Source organism: Ochlerotatus camptorhynchus, unplaced genomic scaffold (genome assembly GCF_037179485.1).
Source record: "Ochlerotatus camptorhynchus isolate MF236.1 unplaced genomic scaffold, CSIRO-AGI_Acam_v1.1 ptg000102l, whole genome shotgun sequence".
NCBI lineage: Eukaryota > Metazoa > Arthropoda > Insecta > Diptera > Culicidae > Ochlerotatus > Ochlerotatus camptorhynchus.
In genome coordinates, this window is record NW_027040592.1 from 2,806,799 (window position 1) to 2,826,129 (window position 19,331).

Below are 19,331 nucleotides of genomic sequence, written 5' to 3' on the forward strand. Positions count from 1 at the left end.
TTATAATATAAAAAATTTCATTTCTTTTCCTCAACAGATCAAAACCTGGCAGACTGAAAACGTGAAGATTGATTAGGGAATTTTAAGTGGCAACCCGTGTCTTATTTACAGCTGTGATTAATCAGCGGTCACTCCTATAGAGTGAACTGTTCAGTAGAATTAAGCAGCCAATATCAATGTGGTGAAGCAACCCGAGGAGGACCGGAACGTGCTTTGAACCTGCAGGATGAAATTCGCGGAACACCTCTCCGCTCACATTACTCCAGAATGGCGGAAACAGTACATCAACTACGAGGTAAGTCGCGCCAAATAAAGTTCACAAATCCATCTGCACATAGCCGTAAAAAGGCTTCTCCCAAGACGGAACGAGATCACGTGCTTTTACCCATTCCATAAACGCCCGTCCCACTTCGTTCAGTGCTTATCATATTTTTTTTTTTGCAGTAAGAAGAGTTAGGTATTTATTCGACGAAGCGATATGCCGTCGTCAGTCAGTCAGTCAGTCGTCGTCACCGAGAGGTCGTTTTGCGATTTGTATTCAAGGCTCAGCTGTGTGACACGAAGCTCTGCTCCCAGAAACACGTGATACAGAAGGGGGGGCCAATATGGTCGGTCCGTCAATCGATCGGAATGGCGTAGCCGGCATGGCATCAAACAAGTACGACATGGTGGCCAATTAAAACTGCACTTGACTTAGGGGGTTATATTGTTTTGTATTATTTTATTACCACCTTCTTCTCGTCGGTGAAAAGGGGCGATTAGGGCTGGGGTAGTCGTCTTTGAACTTGAAAATTTCCAGATGAACATTTCAGACTTTCTCTTTCGTTAATAACTCAGCTGAAAAAAACATTCTTTGTTGTGTTGTGTAGGAAAGTCGACGAAGAGAATCGATCAAAGCACCGTTAGGACCTTTTAAAATGCTCATCTAGATTCGTCAGGGTTGTCAAGTACCGTAGAATCCCGTTAGTTTGAACAGCTAAAATCGCACTTAAACGGCACTCATATAGAATTTGGTTAACTGGTGCGTAACGCGATTGGGCACCTCTGTAGCGGTGCCAGTTAATCACAATCGAAATGAGCGTTATGTAATTGCAATTTTATCTATTCAAACTAACGGGGTTCTACGATACAACCCGAAAGTCTCAATGTTACATTTTGTTATTTGTGACCATTGAAAGTCACTTGGTTGAAAATGTCATCACACATATACAATCATTGAAAACTGTTGCCCCAGTCTTCTTTAGGCCAAATCGAGTGCCGTCATCAGATCTTGGATAGATAAGCGTAGCACGATGGCGGGACACGGTGAGAAGTGAAAATTGAAATGTAAATAAATAAATGATTTTATTAAACTGTCGGCGGCGGAACGCCGTCATCAACAAACACGGTTTTCGGTGCTCGGCTGATTTGTGATACAAAGTTGCATCTGAAAGTGTGGCAAAAGTGATAACAACATTTTAAAAGGGCGTTCTTACTTTGCTCTCGCCCTTTTGCAATTTTCGATGTCAACAGTTCGGGTACTGAAAAACAAGTTGAAAATGTGGATTCAGTGCCACCTTTTTTGGCTCAAACAAACCTAATTATGAGAGCAGAAGTTTACCGGCTGACTTGTCATATCTTCATACAGTCGTAAATCATTGAAAATATCGGAGCAGAAGCGAACGGAGGAATTAAGCCGCGCCATGACGTTTGATTGTTTGATTGATTTATGCTTCGGTTGAATTTTGAATGTAACGCTTGCACGCAAACAGCCAGATGTCGTGCCAAAGTCAGTGGGTGGAATTCGATACATCGTCTGTGGTAATGTTGGTAAATTACTATAAATGAGGGTTGAGCAAACATCGATAATATCGATGTCAAATTTATAGATACGATTTCCGATATCTTTTAACACGATATCGATCAATCGTCAACGTCATGTCGGTATTTTGGGACCCTTTTTGCCTAAGTTTAAGGACACTATTGACGGAATCCATTGCAATATGTTTTACCAATTCGGGAACCCATCTAGCTATCTACTTAATGGACAAAGATCAAAATGAATCTACATGTATTTTTTTATACAGATTTATTAAGGAGACTTTCAGCCCTAGGCTGGTTCGTCTTAGTAGATCTACATGTCTGCTGCAGACGCATTTCGCGCCGAATCGAATCGAAGCTGGCAACACCTTCTCAGATTTCAATGAAATTTTCTGGATGTGTAGACTTTGACTAAATAAAATCTTTTGCATACTCAGTTTTTCCAAAATTTATCTAGACTAACATTTGAGAAGGACCAAATTTTTTCCGCCGATTTTTTTCAAAAAAATATTATGGAAAAATGACAACTCCTACAAAAATATGTTGTATGGATGACTTTTAGGAAATTATCCGAGTTTTCGAGAAAAAAAATACTAAAAAATTCAATTTTAGACCTACACTGAAAAAAATCGATTTTTAAAAATTAAAGTCGATTTTAAAAAAATGGCCATGTTTGATTAGGATGAAACTTTGCCTCAAGATAGGTAATAAAGTTTACTACCATCCGTCCATACATCGCAAGATGGGCACTTTTAAGGAAAAAAAAAAGTTTTTCTTACAAACTGATTTTTAACGTACCATTTCACACAAAACTAAACCTTCTTCTTTCCTTTATTTAACGTCGGCCTCTGTTCCGCAATCTAGTGCCAATCACCGACGGACATCGATTGCCATCCATTGACGGCAATCGAATGTGCAGGAAGGCAGCTTCTACACCTGCGTAGGATATCGCACCCATTCAACACACATGGGCCGGGACCAACGGCTTTACTTCCCTTCCGAAGGAGGACGTGACCAGAGATTTTTATGCCTCAGAAAAATCCCACCGACCTCGGCTGGGATTGAACCCAGACCCATCGGGGTGTTAGAAAGCAGTCACGCTTACCTCTACACCACCGGCGCCGGCCCAAAACTAAACCAGTGAAGCTCGAAATCATTTCAGAACCCAACGAAGCTCAATTTATGATTCAATTTTGTCTAATCAGCAATTAAATTCACTTTGATCAATCGAGATTTTTTTATGAAAAGGGCTCATGATGCATTTCTCGCCAAATCGTATTCGGAATTAGCAGCACCAAATGGAATTTTTTTCAGTATTTTTTTTTTCGAAAACTTGGACAATTTCCTAAAAGTCATCCATACAACACATTTTTGTAGGAGTTGTCATTTGTCCATAATATTTTTTTGAAAAAAATCGGCTAAAAAAGTTTGGTCCTTCTCAAAGGTTAGTCTAGATAAATTTTGGAAAAACTAAGTAAATGCAAAGTGGCTTATTTAGTCAAAGTTCACACATCCAGAAAGTTTCATTGAAATCTGAGAGGGCGCTGCCAGCTCCGAATACGATTTGTACGATTTGGCGCGAAATGCGTCTACAGATAAGCAATTAGGAGAATTTACGTATTCTCGGCAACCTAAGGCCGTTCGCAATGCTGTTGTATTTTATAAGGACTGTTTCAATTTGAAACTAGAACAGAAACGCACCTCTCGCAATGCTGAGTTGCAGTTTCATTATTCGAGCACTATTTTGCACCAGATTTGCAACTGCTCGACTATTCTGTTTTATTTCTGAGCGAGTTTGAAACACGAATGGAACTCTGTTTCAAATTTCTTTGGATGTGTTGGAGATGTTTCGAAGAGCTCCACAAAAAAAACGGAGAACTTCATAGAGAACAGTAAAGTTTATGGAACTTGATGATTACAAACATGTTTTAGAACTGTGCGTTGCGCTGATCGTGTTGCAGTTTTATTTTTGACAGTTTCAAATTATAGAATTGACGAGTAGTTTGAAACAATTTTGAAACTCAGCATTGCGAACGGCCTAAGCAGCGATCAACTTTCTATAGTCTTTTTCTCTAAAGTGAACCCGAGGGGGACGACTCTATCTACGCTGCAGGAAAGATTGTGTTGTGTTGTTGCTAGCTGCTCGCACGCTGAGTAGATAGAAAGAAAATTGATGACGATTCTGAAGATTTCCTGCAAAAAGATGATGCGCGATGCAAGTAGATGCGAGAAATGCAAGAAGATTTTTCGAAGGTTGATTCGCTACTGTGAGATTTTTTGAGTATCTAAAATTGAGATTTAGATGTGTCGCCCCCCTCGAGGGAACCCCACACATATCAATATATTGACGCGAAGGGGAATTATTGACAATAATATTGATGATGTGAATACAGAAATATTGTCAATACCGAGGGGGGCGACTCTATCTAAGATGCAGGAAATTTATTGCTTTGCTGTAGTGAGATGCACTCGCCCTTAATAGATAGAAACACGATTGATTGTGATTTTGAAGATTTCCTGCAAAAAGGTGGAGAGCGATGCGAGTAGATGGGTTTAGATGCGAGAGATGAAAAAAGATTTTTCGTAGATTGATTCGCTAGTGTGAGATTTTTAGACCATTTAAAATCGAGATTTAGATGTGTCGCACCCCTCGGTCAATACCAATGTATTGACGTCAATATTGAATGTATTGACAATACGATTATTGTCAATAAATGCAATCGTGTAGGGTCCACTTAAGGAACGTACACATATGCATTATTGGTTTGTTTACAATTTTTTGCTGCCAGCTGCTCTAACAATTTCAGTTGAAAGAATTGTCAAAAACTGTTTTGAAACGCTTTTACAAAGCTCCAATCTTCTCTAGTGAGAGCGACTATGGTGGGCAACATCTTTTTATTCGGCAACCTTCCTATTTGAGCTGCGTGTTAAACAGCTGTGCTTTCATCGGCAGCTCGAAATCAGCAGCATTTTGTAGTGCGTGTGTTTAATTTCAAGAAAACCCTGCGAGATTACTTTTTCCCAGAGGTAAAGTGTTTTCGTAAGAAAATCCAGTGAAATAAGCGTTTCAATTTGGGTTGCCGAAAATAGTCTGTCATGCCGAAGCCGTCATTTCCCCTATCTCATTTAATTTTCACTTCTGTATGACTTCTGGATGACGTAATCAGTGCCAGTGAAAACGCGAAGTGGAGGGCTTCCACTAGGGGCAAGACAGCTCCTGATCATGAGCAATTTCTGAGTTGCGTTTGATGCACCTCGAGTAACTCACATTCCACAGTGAGAAAGATCACTGTCATTTGCTTTCTCACTTTTCGCATCACAGTAACATATGAAGGAACCCCTTCATGCGAAGCCGAAAAGCTGCTGTCAATCAAAACATCAATAAAAAAAAACATTTTTACAGAGCTCAATAACTCAGCGAAACTCGGAGACACTTCTAGATAGAGCTGGAATTAGGGCGTAACAGCTTTTGTAAACAATGACTTCTATCGATGATTTCTAGGATTTCAGGGCACGCTCACGCAGACCAACATAACCATCGGATAAGGGAAGTCTTTTCCTACCCAATGAGAATGTTGGTTTGCGTGGGCGAGCCTTGAATTTCTAGAAATCATCGGTAGAAGTTATTGTTTACAAAAGCTGTTTGGCCCTAATTCCAGCTCTATCTAGACTTGAATTGATTGATTTGATTATCCTACATCATCTCTACTTAATAACCTTCGTTCAACCCTTACCAGCTGTGAACGTGAACGGAACCTATTGCTGCCTTAATGACATTTATATAAGGTCTGGGCCAACAGGCAGCTTGCTGGTGTTAGAAGCAAAAATGTTGTAAACATTACTGAACATGATAAACATTACTGAACATGATAGAAAAACGTTACTGCCGACAGCTGTTTCGTGTAAAAAGATAAACGTTGCAATAAAATACGAACACCACTAAACATTTGCACATTTCACTAACACCAATAAGCCCTTTGGCCCAGACCTTATATAAATGTCATTTTTGCTGCCTAGCTGCCTTACACTTACAGAGAACTTTAAGATTTGGACGTAATTGATTTTGTAAACAAACATGTCAATCGCCGATTTCTCGCGAATTAAAACTCAATCTAAAAAATTAACAACACAAACAGGTAGATGAATGATTCGTCTATCATTTGGTATAGTTTGTTCGCGAAAAATCGGCAATTGACTTGTTTGTTTACAAAAGCAATTACACCCAAGTCACAAAGTTCCCCGGACTTACCCAAGGGCGAATGCTTGTTCGGCTTGATATGGTGGAAAAACTCGATCTGCCTGATCAAATACTCAAAATCCGGCAAATTACGTAGGGTTAACTACCCCATTTCCGGCTTATTAAGCACAACCCGCACTTAGTCTTTCTTAATCTAGCGCAGTCTAGCACCAAACGGAATGTTATTATTACTGATGGCTTCCAAATGTATTTACCTTTCTGTACGTACCGTAAGATTTGATATAAAGAAACAAATTGTTTAGATATTGTTATAAGTCTAACACTGCTTCTTGACGCCTACTCGGCCTACGGATTCTAAACTCGGCCTTACGCATTGAAACGCCAATGAATTCACTTCGGCCTATCGGATAAAGAAAAAAATTGATTCGGTCGGAGAACTTCTTTTGTTTGTAGGAATTATGGGTGCAAACCTTCATATCACGCGTTCTCATTGACTTCATTCGGTAGCTTATTAACTAAATTATCGTACCAAACGCCTAATTGACTTGTTAACTCTGAAATCATGGATTTATTTGAAGTTTTCTGCTCGATAGGCCCAAAATCGGCGATTAGACCGAAGTAGTTCTCTACCCTGCCCCGCACGTACTACAATCAACAATCAATATGAAACTATCGATTTGAAATTGGCTCACTACTTGACTAGTCTATTGGTCCCAAGCAAATCGATTAACGTACCCCATTCTAGTCAAATTCTAGTACTACACAATGTTTGTTTTGATTCGCTATGAAAGTTTGACAGATAAAATGAGGGGTTAGTGGATTTTCCTATGTTTCGAGGGGTGAATCGATTAGCTTGGGACCGAAGAGAGTGCCAGAGCTGAGCCAAAAAGTAGAGCTCTTTTCTTCGGGACCTACTAGTCTTAGAGTTACCTCTATGCTACAATACTCGTCGAAGCAATCCCGTTCCCATGACTTGGCAAACTGCCGCTGGATGAAACTGCGAAGCGAGCTCTGAATTACCACTGTGCCGTTCTACTGACGGTGGACATCCATTCTTCCTCTTATGCTTCTGTTGTGCCTTCCAGATGATCGTGATACGGTCCCGTTTCTGCGATACACCACCGTGATTTTGCTGCGGCCGTCGACGGCAGTCTTCTTCACTCACTCGTTCTCATCTATTTTATGAACAGCGCTGACGATATCGAGTACTGACGATCCTGTACTTGGTCTTAACATGGCCGTGGAAATGCAAAGAGAAAGTCGACGAAGATAATCTGTCAGCTTAATTGGTTCTTCGTCTTCCTGACCGGATTTCACTTCGATTTCGTCTGGTTGATCGTTGATGGGTTTGAAGTCCGCACGAGGATCACACTCATCGGAAACATTGGTAGCGGTTACTTCAACGTCCTTCTCGTCTTCGGCTTCGGAAATGACGGTGGCTGCTCTGGCTGAACATTCCGCGGGGGTAATGGTGGGTGTTATACGGTTTTTGCCCCACCGGGGAGATGTTTGTTGAAATATTGCTCACCAAGCTATGTTTGATGTGCTGTGATGGAAACTTCACGCTGTAGCTAGCTTGCATGGTGCTAACGAGAAGGAGATCGGAGCTAGTTATTACCATTTTCAATGGGACTGCTGTTACGACTACTGGATCAATCGATGCTGATGGGATCGTTGCATTATAGGTGAAATTCCAGATGTTTAGAAGAATAGCTGTTTGGAGAGCTTGTTTGATCAGCGATGATCCTTTTGAAGTGACAACTGGGACTGGCTGCTGAGGATGAAGAACAACTGCTGGAAGCTGGCTGGAACTGTATGTTCTTGCTGGTAGTAAGCAGGCATCGGCACAGGTTCTTCCATTATATTCAAGCTATTCGAAAGCCTCAGGATACACTTGGGCTTACATTGCTTACAAACAAAACTGACGTTTAATATGAGAAGCATATTCTTAAAGGGAGTAAACAGAGTAAGCAGAGAAAAAAAATCGATGAACGTCGATTAAATATTGAGGTACATTAAGCTACTCGCGAGTTACTCGCTGCAAAAAAAGCAACTCAGAGTTAACCTGTCTCACCCCTTGGGATTCCATGAACCTTAACCTTAAAGAGTCAACAAACTTTGAAACTGAAAACGTGATTGATTTAGGATTGGGCGATCTTGGATCGATCTTTTTCATCTCGATTTTTGATTTTTAGGATCAAATTTATGTTTATTAAAAAAATCGTAAAAATTGATCTTTCTGTTCGATCTTCAAGGAAAAAAATGAATGTCACCATAGTCGCTCCTAATGTTATATAAAATAGGTGACAACAAAAACGAGTACTTCCACATTACCAAGCTAATATTCCATGATATGGGGTTATGATGACTGCCGTTACATTTTTACATTTTTTTTACAATTGAATTTGACAATTGAAAGCATTTGTGGCATTAATTCCATTACTGATTGCCTGATTCCACTTGTTTTTTTTTTATTATGGTCTTGCTTTGTAGCTGCGCTTTTACCGACTGAGTTACCCAAGGGAAACCCCAAAAAAGATTGATTTTTTGATACCCATTTAATCGATTGATCGATTCTAGTGCCGTAAATAAAATTGATCCGCCAAGATCGATCTTTTCCTAAAGATCGCCCAATCCTAACGTGATTACACAAGACACAACACGAGAAAAGGGCCTATCATTGTTGATCGATTCTCTTCATCGATTTTCTCTTTCGCGAATAACCCGCACGGCGAATGAGAACGACTCAAATTTGAGTTTAGTTCACTCATAATCGCCAAAAGTGCAGGAACTCAGCGATGAGTAAAATTTGTCTCATGGTTTCCTGTGGAAAACCTAAAAAATCTGCCGGAAAATGAGGATATTGACGAAAATTTTATTCAGTCTCGGAGTAGTACCAATATACTGAGTGAATCCAATCTTTACTTTTCTCAAATGCGAGAATTTTTCCCTGGAAAATCCTGGAAAAACCTGGGAAAACGTGAGGCAAATTAACTCATCGCTGAGTTCCTGCACTTTTGGCGATTATGAGTGAACTAAACTCTAATTTGAGTCGTTCTCATTCGCTGTGCGACTGCAAATCTAGATAAACATTTCAAAAGCTCCTATCTGCATTGATCGATTCTCTTCATCGACTTTCTCTTTCGTTAAAAACTCAGCTGCAAAACCTTTCACTGTTGTATTTGACGTTTTGGACGCTAGATAAGAACCTCCTTTAACAAACTATGTGGTCAATTTAGCGCGATATCTGTTTCCATAGCAGTGCACCCTGGGCCAGAAATGCAATCTAGCGGAGCAAAATAATAACTCCGAAACGAAGCATTTCCGCGACTTGGTGTCTTCGGTGAAGTTTCTCATCATAATACGAACCATTTATTAACATAAACGAATGGTTCAAAATTCTTGCACAAAGATGGCGCCACCATTTAACTTCTTTCTCTGACGTTTTGGAGACTTGATGTATTGGGCAAAGTTGTTTGCCTTGACAAAATAAACAACTCTTTCCAAAACATAAAATATCCACAGCCTACTGGTTCCGAGTTATGTGGAGTTAAAGAAAAAAAGGTCGAAAATATGGTTTTTTCTTTCTGTTTCGGTTTTTTGCTGACAACGATATAATGTTATATTTTTCTCTTATTCAAATGCATTAATTAAATAGCTTTTGTGAAGAAACTTATTGGTTTAAGCTTCAAATTTTAAAGATATTGTTGGAAAACCGAAAAAACAACAATTTTTGAACTTTAATATCTCCCAAAGCGCAAAAAATCGCAACCTGATATTTTCAGCAAAAATTAGGAAATACTCGATAAACAAAATATCAAAATTTGAGAGAGTCTTCAAAACGCCATTTCAATGCATTAGAAATCTCAAAAACACCAAAATATACCTCTAGCGATTTTTTACTTTCAGAACGTAATCAAATAAAATGTTATTGCTATCCCTAATAAAAAATTACCATAAACGAACGATAACCCAAATGTGTGAACTATTCCACAAATGGTTTGGATGATACCCAGAACACGTCGTTAAGCAAATTAACCATAACATTTTTATTAGGGATCCCTAATAAAAATTGTATGGTTAATTTGCTTAACGACGTGTTCTGGGTATCATCCAAACCATTTGTGGAATAGTTCAATGATTTGGGTTATCGTTCGTTTATGGTTATTTTTTATTAGGGATGTTATTACATCAAATACAAATAAGTGAAACTAGAAGACCCTATGCATTTCGAAACCGAATTGAATATAGTTATGACTCTAAATTACGATTTCAAAGTCGTTGAACAGGCACAAAGTGAGGTTACGAGATGCCACTGCACGCTATATTGAGGAATAATTTAACCCCCCTTCTCCTCTTGCGTCATGTTTTTCCTATAGAGTAACCCATCCGTATATGCGTTGGTTGGACCGTCAACCCACCGCGGTTCATCGGCTGTCCTTCAACCAATTACGCTGATTTTTTGTATGATTAGTGTCAACCATAAACTAGTTATCTACAGAAAATCAGCTCAATTGGTTGAAGAACAGCCGAGAAATAGCAGCGGGTAGACTTTACCACCCACCGCATATATGGAGGGCTTACTACTTATCCATTCTATTTGCGCGAGTATTGATGGTCCGAAAGCGAGGATATAGAGATTTTCACGTCTGGTTGTATTTGTGCGCCGAAAGAACTGCTGCTGCTGCTGCAGTGATGACGACCGGACCACTCGCGGTGATTGAATAAACACCGGTCGGTGAGACCGGATGGAATTCTATTTTGAAATCTGTGTTAGGGAAAGCGCTTTTCGGAGGCAATCGGTGATAATTTCAATTATTATATCAACAGAAAATTGATAAAGTCTTAATTTTAACAGATTCGTAGAAAAAATCCAATCCATTGGCGTATTAAGAATTAAAATCCATCATCTCTGGATCAAAATCAAACCATTTTCATGCTGCAACCGACTTTGGTTTCTGAAATGTCACCCCCAATGTTGCCTTAAAAATTCATGGTATGTTAGATTTAAACTTATGGGAACTGACATCCTAATGGTGACCTCATGTGTCCAGAAAATACTTTTTAACAAAGTTATGGTGGTCCTGAAGTTATGGTGGTCCGTTTTGTCGTGATGGTTGAGTAATGCTGAGCTATTAGGGTATTGAGCACAGATGAGGCTGGCGAGCTGTATGTTGTTGGGAACGAGGGTGACGCGCTTGGCATAGATGGCTCACAGCGACTCACGAAGAGCTACTGAATCTGATCAGTAGCGGTGCGGCTTCTTTCTGTTTCTTCGGTGAATGGAAGCTCATGCGAACTGCAGCTCGCTGCTTGAGGGCAGCCTTTCGTTGCGTATTGGAGAACAAAGTTCAAGGCCACTGCTGCTGAAAACTACCGACCAAACACCACCACACACGGTGATTTAATAAGCACCGTTCGGCGAGACCGGATAGAAATCGATTTTGAAATCCGTGTTAGGGAAAGCGCTTTTTCCAGGCAATCGGTGATAATTTTGATCACCATTGCAATAGTTGGACATTTGTGTAATTTTCAATAGTGACTTATTTTAGCAGATTCGTAGAAAAATGTCCAAACGACTGACTTGTTTAGAATTAAAATCCATCCGCTATTGACAGACCCTAATAAACGGGTACCATACTCTAACGATATCATAGATGGTACGACTATCCCACATAAAGTTGGGATGATATCCCGAATTGGTGGTTAGGCGCTTCTTATGGTTATTGTTTATGCGGGGAGTTATAAGTGGTCAAAACCTGACCCCTTTTCGTGATGCAGTCGATTTTGGTGTTTTGAAATTGCACCCCAATATGTTGCAGAAAGACGTAATCTTATTAAAAAAAAAAATATTGGAATTGAAAACGTGCGTTTGATTTACATGGCAATCACTCCACCGTGAGTGACAACTAGTCACTTCACTTCGTTTTCACCGTGAAGTGACACCCGTAATGAGGGCCGCAATGCCCTCTGTCCGGAGTGTGGAAATACAGAGGAAACACCGGAGCACGTGGTATTCGACTGTCCCAGACTCGAAGCAGTGTAAAGGGAGATGTCATCGATGAAATGTGTCGATTGAGCAACACCGACTTGCGCTGACCTAATGACCCCCCATGAGATGATTAGAATTTGTAAAATCACATTTAAATCCACTTACACTTTCTGACCTAACGATCTATAACCCAAAAATAAAAGCTACTTTTCTCATCCCCTTACTCGCCCATGTCCGAAACGACAGGAAATGAAAGCGATGCTGTACACGGCCGTGGAAGAGGCCCCGGCCCTGGACAGCGTCGAGGATGACATCATCAAGCGCCATTTTGCCAACTTTGATGAAAACTTCTACCACTACTGCGACGAGGAGCTGAAAAAGATCAACACATTCTACTCGGAGAAGCTGGCCGAAGCCACCCGAAAGTATGCCGGTCTGAGCGCCCAGCTGAAGAACATGCTCGAAAGCCAACACAAAACCAAATCCAAAGGTCACACGCTGAAGCGGATGAACCTCCCCTACCGGAAAGCGCAGGAACTGAAGCTGGCCTTCAGTGAGTTCTACCTGAGCTTGATCCTGCTGCAGAACTACCAGAACCTCAACCACACCGGGTTTCGGAAAATTCTCAAGAAGCATGACAAACTGTTACGGTGCGATAACGGTGGTCGGTGGCAGAAGGAGCAGGTCGAAACGAGCCATTTCTTCACCAACAAAGACATCGACAAGCTGATCAACGATACGGAAACGACGGTCACTACCCAGCTCGAGAGCGGCGATCGACAGAAGGCCATGAAGCGGCTGAGGGTTCCCCCACTCGGAGAACAGCAGAGTCCGTGGACCACGTTCAAGGTGGGTCTGTTCAGTGGGAGCTTTGTAGTGTTGTTCATTGCTGTGATCCTATCGGCGATCTTCCACGAGAGTACGGGAGAAAATCTGAAGATCGCCTTCCGACTGTACCGGGGGCCCCTGTTGGTGATCGAGTTTGTGTTTCTACTCGGCGTTAACATCTACGGCTGGCGGTCGTCCGGAGTGAATCATGTGCTGATCTTCGAACTGGATCCCCGGAATCACCTGTCCGAGCAGCACCTGATGGAATTGGCAGCCATTTTGGGAGTCGTTTGGACGTTGAGCTTGCTAAGGTTTGCTAGCGATCGCATTGGTGATGATTGAATAATGTAATGTAATTTGAATGTAATCTGTTTCAGCTTCCTGTACAGCGCTAGCTTGAGTATACCACCGTACGTGAATCCACTGGCGTTGACCGTCGTCATGATTGTGTTCCTGATCAACCCGTTCAAGGTGTTTCGGTACGAGGCGCGGTTTTGGCTGCTGAAGACGATCGGCCGCATGGTGGCAGCACCGTTCTTCCACGTAAGCTTTGCCGATTTCTGGCTGGCTGATCAGCTCAACAGTCTGGTGACGGCGCTGATGGATTTCCAGTTCCTGACCTGCTTCTATGTGACCAACGGGGACTGGCTGGATGCGGGCAGTAAGGGGAAATTCTGTTTTTTTTTTGTGTGGGAAAGCTTTGATTGATTATTTTCCGATTGCAGATACCAGCCAGTGTATGGAGCAGAACTATATCATGCGTCCGATCGTGAACTGCTTGCCGGCATGGTTTCGTTTTGCGCAATGCTTGAGGCGTTACCGGGACTCGAAGGAAGCGTTCCCCCATCTGGTCAATGCTGGGAAATATTCGACCACATTTCTGGTGGTCATCTTTGCTACGTTGAGGAGTTTTCACGCATGTAAGTTGTGGGAGGAGCGCATGCCGACACGGCATGGGGAATCATCGAATTTAGTCCGTTTTTTGTTTCGAATTTCCATTAATATTCTAAGGCTGTGTTCCACACGGTCAATCAGAACTCAGAGCATTTTTTTTTTCATACGAAATTTACTCATACTTGGGAAAAACCTGCAGTTACGCATTAGCTATGAGGTCCTGCAGGTTTTCCAAATATGAGTAAATTTCGTATGTTAAGGAATGCTCTAAGTCAATTGAATTCAGTCGCTGAGTCGTTCTGATTGGCCGTGCGTCAGTATTTTGTATGTGCTGTTTATCTGTTTCTGTATCTGTGGTTCGTAGTTGCCCTTTATTTAACAAATTATGTTCCTAAAAACATACTTTGGTTCACTTCTGGCTGTCAGGACAACGGGTTTGCAGTTATATGTGGTGGTCAAAAAATTAAAAAAAATCTATTGTAGATGCAGAGATTTAATTAAAATAATGTTTAAAACGTTTCTTGATCCCTTTGAAGTTTTTATTTAATAATAATGTTAAAATAACACGTCTTACACACTTAAATCTTTTTGCCAAGATTCCAACAGCCTAGTAGCTGAGATTCAGTAAAACAATTACCGAGACTCAACTAACAAGCAGATATTTTGCAGATATATCAGCAAAATTAAATGCCGAGGTAATCTGCTGTTGAAAATTTCACCAAGCTAGATTGAGTGTGTAGACCTAAGTTTAGCCTCAGTGATCTTCATTAAATTAAACAAGCATTATTTGCCACACTTCAAATCCGTAGCCAAATACGAGGACGCCTACGACAATCCGTACCTGTGGCTTTGGCTGCTAAGTCAGGTCATATCTTCCGTCTATGCGTACATGTGGGACATCAAAATGGATTGGGGTCTGTTCGACAAAAATGCCGGCGAAAATACCTTCCTCCGGGAGGAAATCGTCTATTCGACACCGGTAAGTTTAGCCCACAGTCTTCCCCCGGTTTCCTCCTAATCCTCAATGAACATTACTCTGCTGCAGTTCTTCTACTACTTTGCCATCATCGAGGACCTGTTCCTACGATTCGTGTGGGCCATCTCGTACGCCCTCATCGAGAACAAAGTCGTCTCGGGCGATCTGATGACGTCGGTCCTGGCGCCGCTGGAAGTATTTCGCCGTTTCGTGTGGAACTTTTTCCGCCTGGAGAACGAGCACCTCAACAATTGTGGTAAGTTCCGAGCCGTTCGGGACATTTCCATTGCACCGATCGATTCCAACGATCAGATCATCATACTGAAAATGATGGACGACGAGGATGGTGTTATCAATAGGTAAAGCCGGCGGAAAATCAACCGAAACTACCTACCGTATATCTCATCTTTCCCATCTACTTTTTAACCCCAGGGACACCAAAAACAATCGAGCCAAGCACAAAAAGACCAAAGAAGACAGAAAGCCGCTGCTGCAAGCGTTCAAAGGCTCCCTGCAAGACCTGGATGTGAACAGCACGAAAAAGCTCTGAGAGACCAACGACCTGCTCAAGTGTAGTTAATGTGTACAAAATTGTACTTATTCAGTTAGTCAAAATAGTTTTTAACCCCATCTTCGTAGGACGCCTCACCGGGCGAGATAGGATATTTAGAACCCAACTCCCACATTCCTCAAACGAATTAGACTCCGATACAAGGTTGCAACTCATTTCAGATAACAAAATGTTTTTTAGGAATTGTGAAGTCATTAGACGGTATGAACATATGTTTTATTTGTAAGATACAAGAAGAGGTTGCAAAGTATGTTTTTGACGCATAAAACCTAGAAATGTCGCTTCCTGAGAGTCGTTATCAGCAATTTTCATATAATCGCTGATTGTGACTCTTAGAAAGCCAGCACATGCTTTGTAGTCTTCTCTTGTAGCTTACAAGTGATGTTATGCAAAATGAACATTTGCAACCTTGCTCCGAGATTGGCGCTTCCTAGCAGCAAGCATCAAAAGAATGTGTCAGAAACAGTGCGTCCGTTGTTGCACATTGATTAGGACAGTTCACAGTTAGGGTTGCGATACGTGATAAAAGTAATGCCTTATGAAGAAATGTTTGTACTTCCATATTTTTTTTTACTAATCTGACGGATATAGAGATGATGCAATAATATAGATTTATACGTGAACAGTGAAAGCAAATACGATTGACTGTAGGATGATCTTTGCCAAGGATCTAAAAAAAAAGAATATCTTGTTAGGAAATGAAAGAAGAAAGCGCTGGAAAATCAACAGCACGTCGTCACATGTCGATTTAGTTGTGGCAGTATTACTTACTACCCTCCCGAAACATTTGATTTTATATCAATGACTCCCATCGTTTTGTCAGTCCAATAGAGCTTAGGAGGCAACTTCGTCGTACAAAAGATGGCCAGGTTCCGCTTTCAGTTAAGTGCTAAATTGTAGAGAATAGGTCATACCCCATACATAATTAGAACGTTTCAATAGAGGTGCTGTAGAAACAGTTTCTGAAACACCAGTTGGCTTAGTGTGCTACTATTTCGCCTGAAGTGGAACAAGTTTGTGATTTCATTCCAATAAAGATATGATATGATTTTTATGATCGCTGTGTTAACAACTTCTTAATGCCGATTTCCATGCTGATGGTTTCTGTATGCGGGGTAGTTCAATGGGATCCGGAGAAGATTAGCGAATTTCCGAGAAGTTGGGTGAAGTTCGGAGAAATTTAGAACTTTGCAGAAGTTCATAAAAAATTAATTCCTCGCGGATTTTGGTAGATGTTAAAGGAACTTCAGAGAATTTTAGAGAACTTTGGGAAACTAAATGTAAAAAAATCCGAAGAAACTCAGGGAGTTTAATAAATGTTCAGGTTTTTTAACATTAGCGAAGACAACAAGTCAAGAAGACTGGTAACTCTTCCATTTTCTCATACGAATGCTGAGACAGGTACACTCGAGTCATCTGCCGCTCAAAGGTAAATGCTTCAAACGAATTTGATAGCAAAGATTGCTTCCACCTTCACTCAAGCGCAGCGCTATTGTATACGTCGCTTGGATTCTGGCAAAGTTACCAGTCTTCTTAATATGATGTCTTCGATATTAGTTAAGGATCCTTTAGAGAAACTTCAGGAAAGTAAAAGAAAATTCGAAGCTGCTTCAGAAACTGTTGGTTTTAAGCAACTTCGCAGAAATGTGGAGAATTTCGGAGATAATTATGGATTTCTAAGAAGTTTAATGAATTTAAAATTGTTTTAAGAAACGTCTAAGAAATTGAGAAAAGTTCAGTGATTTTAAGATTAGTTTTGTCCGGCGTTTTTCGACCGGTGGGGGAATTTTCCCCCCAGAGGGAATGCAATCGTACTGAGGATGACGCGGGAAGTGGCGGGTGTGCGAAATTTTGGTGTTTTGTGTTCATAGCATAATAAAAGTCCTGTATTGTAGGGTTTTATAATGCCCTCAAATGCAGACCAGAAACCTAGCATTTCGTGCTGTGAACAACGGCCGGAAAGAGTTGGAACCGTTGGGGCACATTGTTAGAGACCAACTATAGAGGATGATGAATAGACTTCTGTAGTTTGTTTTGTGTGAGTTGCAACATTATTTGAATTAAGGGTACTAATGGGTTCTGATTAGCTGCCTCTTTCTCTTGAGCCCACTCTAGAACCTATATTTCTTATTTAGATCTATAAGTGAACTGCTGGTCTGAGTTCCTCAGTCAGTTAAACAGCACGTAATGTTGTGAACAACTTCAATGGCAGTTGTCCAGCAGTGCTCCCATTATATTTACAACAATCCAACGCCTACGAGATTGTGCCGATGGATGTGCCCAAGCTGTGCCGCCACAATGTGCTGCGTGACTTACCCCTTGAGTGCTGCAAACTTTGATCAGGTTTTGGCTTGTTGGCCTGGCGAAAGCCTCTTTAGTAAACAAAACTTCTTGTTATACTAAGCCTTGAATTTGTACTCAATAAATATTTTTTACTAGTCATTGCCAGACGTGATTAACTATCGTAGGGTCATTTAGGTTATGGGCCCAGACAGGCAAATTATAACAAAAATTCACTGAAGTTTTTGAAACCGGAAGTTTTTAAGTTCCTAAGATGTATCATGCCAACGATAATCAATCCGGTGCCGGAGAAGGAAACGGAAGATTTGGCGGAGATGAAAGTGGCAAAAATGCCGGAGAAGGAAGCGCAAGACTGACAGGAGGTGGAAGGATTTCGCTGCCGGCCATGGAGCGTCTTCGTGGGCGTTTGCTGCCAACATGCGCCAGAAGAAGACGATTCGGCGAATGCACAATTACTGAGGGCACTTGCGACGATTTGCCTGAGCATTGAGCCAATAAATAACAACCGAGGTGCGAACTGCCAAGACGGCGAAACAGGCATGGAATAATCTCGAGAAAGCCTTCCAGAACGACGGGATAACACGACGAATCGGATTGCTGCGTTCACCAGCATTCGCTAGGGAGAGTTTTCTACCGTGGAAGCTGAAGTGTACCAGCCATAAGTTGAGCGAAGCTGGATTCAACGTTGATGTCGAGTGCAGGGTGGCCAGATTATTTTTTTATTATCGGTAGTGTTTGGCACGGATGGCAGAGGACTTATACCCCGTTCACATTACAGCCTATATCACGTAATATAGGCTGTCTTGCAATAAGCACTCACACATCTAGTTTTCACTGGAAATCCTATGTATGAGTGCTCATTGCAAGACAGCCTATATTACGTGATATAGGCTGTAATGTGAACGGGGTATTAAACACAAGCTGTCCCGAGTTTGTGTAACTACGCGAAGGTTTACTTACCACGCCGAATGGTTTGGATGGTACGCCGTTGCCCTGCCGATTTCAATTCTATCAAACAAACTGTTCAAGACGTATTAAAAAAATCAAAAGATTGATTCTTTGGTACCGATTTAATCAGTGGATCGATTATAGAGTCAAATATAAGATCGATCCGTTTAGATAGATATTTCTCTGAAGATCGCCCAATCCTAGTGTGAACCAATGATAATGGGCCTCGAGGCGTCTGGAAAGAAGATCACAGTCTCGATAGTGTGTTTACATCTGTGCGGATTTGCTAGCGCTAGTGTACTAGCCAACTATCACGAATTTTAGTTGCTCATGGAGTGTTTACACTTATGCTATTTCACTAGCAAAAACGCTCATCAGTATAATGTAAACACGGCATCAGCGTCTACCATCATGAGATTTCAGGAGCAACTGAAATTCGTTGTCCTCTGCTGTCCGAAGAAGTCGTCTCCACTCTACTCGATCCATGGCCACAGTTCGCCAGCCTCGTAGTCTGCGAAGGGTCCGCAGGTCACCTTCTACTTGGTCGATCCACCTTGCCCGCTGCGCGCCTCTTCTTATTGTTCCTGTTGGGTCGCTTTCTAGAACTATTTTCACTGGGTCGTCGTGCGGCATTCTTACGACGTGCCCAGCCCACCGTAGTCGCCCAATTTTTGCAATGTGGACGATGGATGGTTCTCCCAGCAGCTGGTGCAATTCGTGGTTAATTCGTCTCCTCCACGGCCCGTCATCCATCTGCACTCCACCGTAGATGGTACGCAACACCTTCCGTTCGAAAACACCAAGGACGCGTTGGTCCTCCACG

At 41.5% G+C, this 19,331-nt stretch overlaps 2 protein-coding genes across 2 annotated transcripts in view; both read left to right on the top strand.

Annotated features, from left to right (window-relative positions):
• LOC135699105 (solute carrier family 53 member 1) overlaps positions 1 to 16,313 on the top strand; it is a 42,181-nt gene extending 25,868 nt beyond the window's left edge. The window contains exons 2-8 of the mRNA XM_065219302.1: positions 38 to 295; positions 12,237 to 13,129; positions 13,196 to 13,479; positions 13,544 to 13,738; positions 14,522 to 14,691; positions 14,758 to 15,047; positions 15,121 to 16,313. Coding sequence (XP_065075374.1) covers positions 227 to 295; positions 12,237 to 13,129; positions 13,196 to 13,479; positions 13,544 to 13,738; positions 14,522 to 14,691; positions 14,758 to 15,047; positions 15,121 to 15,238 — 2,019 coding nt within the window. The 5' untranslated portion in view covers positions 38 to 226 and the 3' untranslated portion in view covers positions 15,239 to 16,313. The remainder of the gene's footprint in view (positions 1 to 37; positions 296 to 12,236; positions 13,130 to 13,195; positions 13,480 to 13,543; positions 13,739 to 14,521; positions 14,692 to 14,757; positions 15,048 to 15,120) is intronic.
• The window catches only part of LOC135699133 (heat shock protein beta-1), a 560,186-nt gene that overhangs the window by 145,291 nt on the left and 395,564 nt on the right, over positions 1 to 19,331 (top strand). The window lies entirely within an intron of this gene.